The 10383-nt window shown below is 42.2% G+C and overlaps 1 protein-coding gene across 2 annotated transcripts; it reads left to right on the top strand.

The window, feature by feature from the left end:
• The first annotated feature begins 74 nt into the window (after nucleotides 1-74).
• Nucleotides 75-10351, top strand: rilp (Rab interacting lysosomal protein). Of its 2 annotated transcripts, none has more exons than XM_084437957.1 (8): nucleotides 75-756; nucleotides 1489-1612; nucleotides 3373-3494; nucleotides 4562-4741; nucleotides 5838-6004; nucleotides 6162-6284; nucleotides 7506-7601; nucleotides 8855-10351. In XM_084437957.1, the coding sequence occupies exons 1-8, from the start codon at nucleotides 415-417 to the stop codon at nucleotides 8970-8972; spliced, it is 1272 nt and encodes a 423-aa protein (XP_084294083.1). In that variant the 5' UTR covers nucleotides 75-414; the 3' UTR covers nucleotides 8973-10351. The 2 variants fall into 2 exon arrangements, with proteins under 2 accessions (XP_084294083.1, XP_084294082.1); XM_084437956.1 differs by having other exon boundaries at nucleotides 4556-4741.
• Nucleotides 10352-10383: the final 32 nt, after the last annotated feature.

Raw genomic sequence — 10383 nt, 5'->3', positions numbered from 1 at the left:
TAGCTGTGTCATGTAGTAGGCTACTCTACTCTCGGATTACATTGGTCAGAAAAGTAGGAGGATATTATGGAATGAAAAACAAGCTGGTGCCGAGGCGGTCGTGTGTACAACAGTCTAGAACTCTGTTCCTTCATTTCTTTCTGACGCGGGTATGCTATATTCCAAGACATTCATGAATTGGCGTGACCTTATCTGATCGAAAGAGGGTGAAGTTGGAATATGTGACCTGTAAAGTAGGCTACTGAATATGCATGAATGCATATGGCACTACGCGCATAACTATTTCGGAAAGAGGCAATTTCGGTTTCGTTAATTGCGTCTTGGACGATTGTCATGTCACGATGATTTCATTATGTCTGGTAGGCTACTAGTCTATCTAATGTCTTTGTATGCTACGTCGTGATTACATGCATTATGGAGAACTGCGAGAGGAATGAAAAGCCAGATGTCAAAAAGACAGAGGGATGTTTGGAAAGGACATCCATGGTTCTAACCGTGGACGATGTATACGAAATAGCCAAATTGATTGGCTCCGAAGTGGAAAAGCTCATTGACAGCTACGGTAAAGAGAGTGCTGTTGGACTAGTGCCTAAAATAGTCAAAGTCCTCGAGCTGTTGGAGAGCTTTGCCTCAAGAAACCTTGCCCTCAAATCCAGGGAAGATGAATTGTTCAAAGCCTTCGAAACATTACAGGCACAGCAACAGAAGAAACGAACTGTAAAAGAACGCGAGGATTGTAACAAGAATGAAATACAGGTGAGTCGAGTTGAAATTCCTTTCCCTGTGAGGCATAGGCCTACGTCTGTGTTGTGTTTGTAGAGATACAATGTTATAGATGCCGTGCGACAATGTAACACATGTTAGAACAGTATTCAGGCTTGTTTTCACGTCAGCCCATTTGGCTTCGATGCATGCCTGCTCTGGTATATATTGCACACGTTTATAGCCCTACGGGAATATGAAATATAGCCCTACATGTTTCGATTCTGCAAGTTCCTTTTAGTGTTCAGAAAAGGTGTCCGTCGAATGTAACGTTAGCTAGTTAAGATTATGTAACAGAGTGGTCTCTAACCCCTCGTGTTTGAAGGGGGTTTCCTTTGACAGCCATACTTGCAGTTACTGTGCGGTTGTCAGTATGCGTAAGGGTGACTCTTTATAGGATCATGATTGTTATGGTGTTATTTCTGCCCGCCCCGTTTCTAGTTAACTCAACCAACGTGCTCTTCAAGAAATCTAATAAAGTCAAACTGATTAGGTCTACTTTCGGTGATGTGGTTTAAGTTCAAATCTAATTGTAGGTCTGACTGCTGAGAGAGAAAATAACCTGCCCTCATTCCATAATGGCACCGACTATGACTGTAACCTTTGTCAACAAAAGAATTACCGCTCAGTTGATTACTCAGTTCCTTAAACCAGAGGTGAACTGCTATGACTATGTGGGAATCCCGGCCAGTCCGCCCCTGAGGGTGCTCCTTTGTTTCCCAACAGGAGGTGCAGCAGAAGGAGGAGTGGTGGATGAGGAGGTGCGAGGAGCTTCAGTCCAAGGTGCAGCTGCTGCAGGAGGAGAACCAGGAGCTGCAGAGTCGCCTGAGGGGCAACAATGTTCAGGAAGGTAGGTTTGACAAAGGCTAGGTCTCTCTGTCACCCGTGACCGTTCACTCACTCACTCACTCACTCACTCTCTCTCTCTCTCTCTCTCTCTCACACACACACACACACACACCAACCATAGTAATGCGAGTCACAAAAATTGAGTTGTTGCGCTGACACATTGTTTTGATCATGGGACAACACTGACCATGGATTCACATTACGCTTCCCTTTCTTTGTTTGGGAAGAAACTGTGCGAGCGAGATATATCATTATTTGTTTAGTAAATAACTGAAGTATAAATGTTTTGCTGCTATATATGTGGTGGAAAGGCTGTGAAATAATATATATTTATTGCTCAGTTCTGTACATCTATCTTTGTCTTTGTAAGGACAATGATTTAATTCAGTAGAGGCCACCAAACAATACCTCACATTAGAAGCTCTAAGAAGCAAGTTTGCTTCTCTTGTCTTTGATCGCTTTTCATTTGATGTGAGCTTTTTACTTAAGAGATATCTAAATTGAATATTGATATACTTCATGTAATATTATGTTGTAAATTTAAGTCCTGTGGTATTATTTACAAGGGACATAGTTTTGCTCTCTTAAAGGGGTAGTGCGCTATTTTGGCATGACTTGGGAACAGTGAAAACAAGCGCCAGGGGAATGCTTATGTCCAATCCATGCCAAACATGTAAAAACGTAAGGATTGTGATATATTTCACAGGAGAGCATACCGAGACTGGTAAGATTACACTGTGTGCTTCCCGTCTCGGAAAACCACTTTATTATAGTTTTCCCAACACATTTACGTATGCCCCATTGACTTCCATTGTAGCTAGCTCAATACTGGAACAATCAGGGAAATTATGGTCTCTATGTTTCAGCTTCATGGTAGACAGACCACAAATAGGGCAAAATATCAAAAATAGCACACTTCCCCTTTAAGGTTCAAAGCTGATTTCTTTGAAAGAGAGGTCTATATTTGTATCAAGAAATGACATGGTAATTCAATTCAGTTCATTCCAGCCATCAAAATCTACAAATAGACATGTTTATTTCCCCACAGGCTTCCTGGATAATCGAATAAATCATATAATTCCATTTAAGACATTGAGTTACTTGTATACTATAAGGTCAAACCAGTTTTTCATCAACAAGCCTATTTATGCTGCTACAAATCTGTAATGCACTAGATTTAGTGCATGGCTATGTCCATCTCATCTATACCTTATATACCAAGCTACTGTGTAGGATTGCACATTCAGTCCAGATGGTCTTGCATACATGCACGTATTTAAACTAGTCTTAACTAGAGCTGCGTTGGCTTAGTGCTTCGTCAGGTGACCGTTGATGAGTAAGATGCAGACCAGGCATGGTTGCTGTTATTGTTCTGACCATAGATGACCCATGTTACTGGCTGTTCTTTTTCTCAACCACTGATCGATGGATGACTTATTGATGACAACACTCTCAGTAGCTGTCAAATCATATTGATATGACTGGTATGATATTGATAGCATTTATATATGATATTGATATAATGGATATGGCCACATTTGGTATGATTATTTCTCTCATGACCACACTGACACTGGTGTTGTTTCATGTTGACATTTCATGAGATGAATGAACCACGTTGTGGATGGATTATACTTTTTCCTTCATGTTGACCACTGGAAGCACATTTGTGATGCTGTGTGATGTTGTAGACCGTATTCAGTTGTGATGTTGTGTGATGTTGTATTCTAGACTGTGTTCAGTTGGGATGTTGTGTTTCAGACCGTGTTCAGCGACAGGAGCGAGAGGTCATGCTGAAGCTGAAGCAGGTGGTGGACAAGCAGAGAGATGAGCTGAGGGCCAAAGTACAGGAGATCACCAGTGTGTCCAAAGAGGTTGAAGCGGTAAGTATGTACTGTAGACACACACACACACACACACACACACACACACAAGCACACACACACATACATAGACACACACATATGCACATATAACACCCACACATTAACTGGCCCAGAGCGAACCTGAGTCAAGTAGATCCAACGGTACACACACACACACACACACACACACACCACACACACACACACACACACACACACACACACACACACACACACACACACATAATCAAGGTCAGCCAATATCCACAGGTGTGGCTGTTGTCACAACCAGCAATAGGACTGTTGACAAGTCATATGAGTCTCTTAGCGAATCAGGGAAAGGCACTGAAATAATCATCATGTTTGTTGCTTTGAGTTCACAAGAACAAGTCTAGACAACTGTTCCACTCCTCTAATCTGAGCTGCGATAATTGCTATAATACAGCCTGAACCTGGTGTATTTGTTTCTGCTTTTGGCTTTTCACTTCAGCTCAGCCAAGAGGCTGAAGTGGAAAAACAAACACACACATGAACTATCAAGTCTCTATGCATTTAACAAGATGGTGGGAAAAGAGATTCCATTCATATGAATACCAGGGCTCAGAACGTACCTAAACCGATTTCCTCCAGCTGTTATATATGGCCCAGTAGTGTTTACCAGATGAATCAAAACCTTTTTGTGTGTGACTGTAACTAGGCCGAAGCTAGGCCCTCCATAACGATGTTGGTTCCATTTGCACCTTGGCTTCTGTCATATCATTCACTGTGACATTTGTGTGTGTGTGTGTGTGTGTGTGTGTGTGTGTGTGTGTGTGTGTGTGTGTGTGTGTGTGTGTGTGTGTGTGTGTGTGTGTGAGAGAGTTATTGCAAGAACATTTACCTCCACACAAGTCTATGAATTAATTTGTGTCCATGTGTGTATTTCTCCATGTGTGTCTGTATTCTCGTGTGTGTGTGTGTGTGTGTGTGTGCGTGCCTGTGTGTGTGTATATGTGTGTGTGCGTGTGTGTGTATCTGTGTGTGTGTGCGAGCGTGCGTGCGTGCGTGCGTACATGCGTGTGTGTGTGTGTGTGTCCCAGCTCCAGGAGCAGTTGGAGCGCTTCATGAAGATGAATGCGGAGCTGAGGCACAAGCAGACGGTGGTGCAGGCCCAGCTGAAGAGCGCAGTGGAGAGGAAGGCTGACATGGAGGCTGACCTGAGGCAGAAGCAGAAGGAGATCGAAGTCCTCAGCTCCCAGCTGGAGAAGGCCAACCCTGCTGGCGTGGTAAGGAGTGGTGTGTGTGTGTGTGTGTGTGTGTGTGTATTGAGGTAATAAAACCATGTGTGTGTTTATCAAGGTAATAAAACCATATGTGCATACTGTATGAGAGGATTGTAGACTAGTATATATCCAAAGTCTACTTTGGCTGAAGCAATCATTCCCTTGGACATTCAAGTTAATTTTGCAACTTGGACCTTCGTTCATATTATACTATATTATATTATACGTATCCTGTAAAAATGGACATTTTATTTCATATGGACATGATCTATTCTGACTCACTACTGCCTTGTGTGTTCTCTGGGGGAACATAGTGCTTCCACCCCCCACTGATTTGTTTCCAGCTGAACTTTAATCTTGAAACATTTGCCAGTTTACTCTGCCAGGTGTCTACAGTAACTTGGCATTCATATTTATTCTACCCTTGTCGTTATAAAAGACATAGCAACACTGAAATCTCCCCCGGAAGCCAGAGATTCCCTGTGGTTCCTCACAGGAAACATTTGGCAAACGCAATCACGGTGGTTAGCTTTGATTTAGTCCATTATCCTTCTGTGTAATACCGACAGTCTGAAACATCATTATAAATGGCTTTCTCTATGCTTTGTAGAATCATTTTAATTCAGAATCTATTCAAAACAACTTTGATTATCCCCGTGTGGGCAGTTGAGAGGACTTGCATGATCATGGTTAGGGGATGTACTTCATTCATAATAGTATCAAAGATACTTCCCCTTTTCCCGTCACAGCCTGGTTTAATGAGAACTGTTCCTAAATTAGCACCTGAGAGCCGCGGAACTTTCTGTCACAAGGACAACAGCACATAAGTGTGTTGAGATAATGACGCGAATTTACATAACTATAATAGTGGCTTAACGAATAGCCACATCGACACTGATGTTGTCACAAACTCCAGACGCTCATCTGTTCCAAAGATACACAGCCGAATTATTGACTTAACACTTACTTAACAGTCCAATGGCAGTAACAGCTATCATCAGTTCGTGATTCTGATTCTGAATGGCTTATGTAAGTGAAGGTGTTTATGCTTTATTATCTATTGACTTGGGTGTCTGAATAGTGCGTATTCCCTACACAGGCCAGTCCATCCACACAGCTGGACCTGACAGACAAGATGATCATCGATCTGAAAGACCCTAACCGGCCGTGTTTCACCAAGCAGGAGGTCAGGGACATCCTGTCTGAGAGGAATGAGCTCAAGGCCAACCTCTTCCTGGTCCAGGAGGAACTTGCCTACTACCAGAGGTCTGTGTGTGTACAGTATGTGTGTGTGTGTGTGTGTGTGTGTGTGTACAAATGTGTGATTTCAAACATTCTTGAATTTTTATGTTTACCTGTTACGTGTGTGTGTGTGTGTGTGCGTGCGTGCGTGCGTGCGTGCGTGTATGTGTGTGTGTCCCAGGGAGATTCTAAATGATGAGAGGTGCCCAGGCTTCTTACTGGATGCAGTGCGTTCTGCCATAAAGAAACAGAGAACTGTCATCAAGGCCAAGATGCTGGGTATCCCAGTGGATGACGTCAGCAGGTGAGATAGACACACGCGCACACGCACGTGCACACGTACATGCTTCTGACCCCCCACACACTCACACAGGGTACTTTCCGAAACGTAGGGCTCTTGATTTCACAGTGAACATAATCAGGGTCACGCCCACCACCGCCATATTGAAGGCCATTCCAATCCAGAGTAGGGATGAGACAGTATGGATTTTTGCATCACGGTACGGTATCTAGTTACACGGTACGGTTTACGATATTTTTACGGTTTACGGTATAGGGCATTTCACCTCCCCAACACACTTCTTTTTTTTTTTTAAATCGTATTTTACTTTGGTGGAACTACAGTGCAACACATGATGGAAAATACACACTATTGTAATTAAGATCAGTTTATTAATAGCAAGCTTATATTAAATTACAAAATTAACTGTTGCAAGCAACTTGAAATGTGAAGTTTCAGCAGCGTATTATTGTGTAATACCGTAAACGTAATACCGTAAACACAGGGACTGTCACGGTTCTAATACCGTGGACATTTTATACCGCGGTTCATGGTTTTACGGTATACCGTCTCATCCCTAATCCAGAGTATGTAAAAGTAGCCCCTTCGAAGGACCCTGCATAACAGTCGCTTTCGAAGTGAGTAGGCAATGGTCACATTGCAATTCCTTGCGATGTCAAACGATGACAACAACAAAATTACAATCATTATCAGAATCAGAATTTTTCAGAAGTTTTATTATGATTATGATTCTGTTAACCATATATTATTAACCATATCATTGCACTAATTTGTTTCCTTATGGGAGTTATGGGACTTGCATATGTCTACAGCTTACTGTGCAAAATTGGTCAGAAATGAATGCCACCTGTTGCACAAATTATTTTTGTAATGAAAGCACTTAGGATAACATCTATGAAACCGATAAAGGGCTGGTGAAAGTAGTTTACGCTCATCAGTGTTCCCCTGACAACAGTCTGTCTTGTTGACACATGCAACAGCCCTGAAAAATGGTTCCAAACTACGAAGGGAAGTGACTTGATATGGTGTAGGGATTAGCCCTCACAAATGAAATACAGCCACGCACGCGCACACACACACACACACACACACACACACACACACACACACACACACACACACACACATTCTTTTTCTCCATCTCTTTCTCTCTCTCTCTCTCTCTCTCTCTCTCTCTCTCTTAGTCTCTCTCTCTAACGGTATGTACATGTTTGGCATCCACAGTGATGAGGAGGAGAAGGGCTCTCTGTTTGGAGGGAGACCAGAGACAGAGACCGACGGCGCTGAGGAGAAACCTCCAGAGTCTCGCATCAGAAACCTGTGAGTGCTTCTACCCTGTAGCATACTCTATACTGATAATCTGTACAAACAGCAGAATGTGTGCTCTACTATATTGTATCTGCTGTACATGCCCTGTATATATATATATATATATATATATATATATATATATATATATATGTAGTATATATAGTATATTTTTGCTGCATCTGTAGATACCCAACCAGCATAGGAATTGTTGGTCCAGCAAAACTGACATTCAGCCAACACAGAGTTGATTTGTTTTCAGTTCAATGTGTTTTGAGTTCACGTTGCTCTGTCTCATGTCACCATGTTACGAGCTTGTCAGACTGACACGGGCACTGTGGACAAGAATGCCTGGAATATCGTTGCTCCTGACAACAATGAGCTGCCGCTAGCTACACTAGCCATAGTCGCAATTCCAATGTCTCTGATTGGCTAAGAAGGAAGAAGCAGGTCTGTAGTTAGTTTAACTGCATGGCGATCCATCAGCATTTACCCTCACTATACGCTGACACAGAGGCCTGTAACAATGTCAATACATACCTCAATAATAAGACGGATTTCTATCTTAATATAGATCAAAATAATAAGCTCTATAATGAACAAATTAATTGTTGTAAAGCTGTTGGGAAACAGTACTCTGAGAGTAAAACCACTGAAAGATTTAGTGGGAATCTAGCTCAGTGTAGATAAACAACATCATCTATTGTATCCCAGTGGTGATGGTATCTAGGTATCTCTGATATGAGATCTGCATTATCTCTAGCCTGGAAGCCAGACCTCCTAGCAAAAAAAAACCTTTTACCATACAGTCTGGACCTCTAGCCGCCCAGAACGATAGACGACAGTAGGCGGGCATACTTGCCTGGACAGACAAACTGCTTCAGCCAATCGGCGTAACAAAATGTTTGCCAAATCCAATCGGAAGAACGGCGAGAGCCGTTCCACTAGTGCATACTCTTGTTCTTGTTTAATTTATGCTATTGAGTCAATAACTGCACTTATAGGTTGTGTTTATCCTACTAACGTTAACGTTACAGCTCGTTCTATTATCCTACTATTTTGCCAACAGCCTATATTTCACGTCATGAACTAGGGGACCCAATGAGGGATTGCGTCCCCACTGGGGGGCAGAACAGCAGTTAGGACGCAGTCCCTGGTGTGGATGGGAAGAAGTCCAGACTGATGGTGGAGAGCAGAATGTGAGCTTGCGCGATCAGGACGCTGACCTGAGGCCTGTGTTTATTCTCTCCACTATTGTCTCGCAGCTTCGGCTTCCTGACTCGGTCGGGCAGCGGCCACAGCCCCTCCCACCAGAGCACTACAGGCTCCTCATCCTGGGAAATCATCGTCCCCGAGGATGATGATGCCCCCACCGAGACGTAACCCCGACGGACGGTCCCCCTGAAGCTCCCCAACTTACCCCTCCTTGGAGTAGACTAGGCTTGTCTTCCTGCCATTTAAGACGGTTGCCCTTCAGAGTGTACCCTTGCTAAGGTAGCACCTAAGGGCATCCACTTAGAACATCTTGAAGAGTTAGTCACAGATTGTCCAGTTTTAACTGGGGTTGTTCACGTTTCCAGATTTGCCTAAAAAGACTGTTCTCTCGTCTTCTCTTTTTCTCCCTTTCTCTTTCTGTCAAGAATGGGTTAGAAAAGTGAAACAGCCAACTCTACACTTTGCATTGATGGCAACAGTGTTGGACAGAATTACGAGGGATACTTTTTTTAAATGGACCCATTTTTTGTAACTTTTAGATAGTTTCCACATAAATGGTATTCAACATAGTAGTGAAATGTACAGTAAATACCATCTCAATCTACTAAGAAATGTGGCAATATTACATCTCAGAATTTCCTACATATGTATTTTAACAATTGTTTTTAACCAAAGACATTACCAAGATGTATTCTTTACCTCAGAAATCTTAAGTAACTGCAGGTATACTTTGTGCCACAAGAGGGCATTAATCAGTTCTAACACGTAATAACTATGCATTATATTTTCCTCACAACTTTAAGGAAGTCTGCTATCCATCATACAGTACACAATCAATCAGCATGTCTGTTTTCCTGTTTTGAAAAGCAAGTTTGCAGTAAATATTGTCAGAATGTTCTTCTGTTTTTGTGACAGCACTGTATTTGACCCTTGACCCTGAATGTCTGACCACAGAGAGTTTTAAGGTGTATTTCATAGTTATTAATATGATTTTATATTAATCTGATTTTAGCTTCTTCTTTAAGTGATCAAGTGATCAATCAGTTCTCCCTTCAGACCTTAGAAAAGGTATTTTGCATTTTCCTGTGTGTGTGTGTGTGTGTGTGTGTGTGTGTGTGTGTGTATGTGTATTTGTGACACTAGCCCCTGTATGTTGGTCACTGCCCTTAGAGGAAGTGTTTGCTTCTTCAGAGGAAATGGGAAGTGTTTTGTGTGCTCTCAGTGTGTATGTGTGTGTGTGTGTGTGTATGCTCTCACTCTCGAACCATCTTTAGATAAACATGTGCAGTATACATATTCAGTTACTGTCATTGTTGTCCATGTCCACTACTCAACAACAGTGTTTATCGACAACCCCTGTGCTCATATACCCATGTGTTGATGGCACTGTAATATGAATATATGTCCTGACATAACTCTGACATTCAAAGCATTGCTAATGACAACCCTGTCAGACCATATTTTCCTAAAACACTTAATGTACATTTTATTTTTGTAAGCATGACTTTTTGAAAGTGAAGCCCTCGTGCTATAAAATTCCAAATAAAGCTCGGAAATGAAATGTTTGTATGCTGGCAGC

This window comes from Borostomias antarcticus (genome assembly GCF_949987555.1).
Source record: "Borostomias antarcticus genome assembly, chromosome: 1".
Classification (NCBI taxonomy): Eukaryota; Metazoa; Chordata; class Actinopteri; order Stomiiformes; family Stomiidae; genus Borostomias; species Borostomias antarcticus.
The sequence above is the reverse complement of the archived record's forward strand: the minus strand, read 5'-3'. Positions and strand labels throughout refer to the sequence as shown.

What these genes read in the sequence shown, in the direction of transcription:
- rilp (XM_084437956.1), top strand. Translation starts at nt 415, where the DNA reads ATGGAGAACTGCGAGAGGAATGAAAAGCCAGATGTCAAAAAGACAGAG. An exon ending in AGGCCAACCCTGCTGGCGTG is followed by an intron (nt 4,742 to 5,837) that starts GTAAGGAGTGGT and finishes TTCCCTACACAG; the next exon opens with GCCAGTCCATCCACACAGCT. An exon ending in GAGTCTCGCATCAGAAACCT is followed by an intron (nt 7,602 to 8,854) that starts GTGAGTGCTTCT and finishes ATTGTCTCGCAG; the next exon opens with CTTCGGCTTCCTGACTCGGT.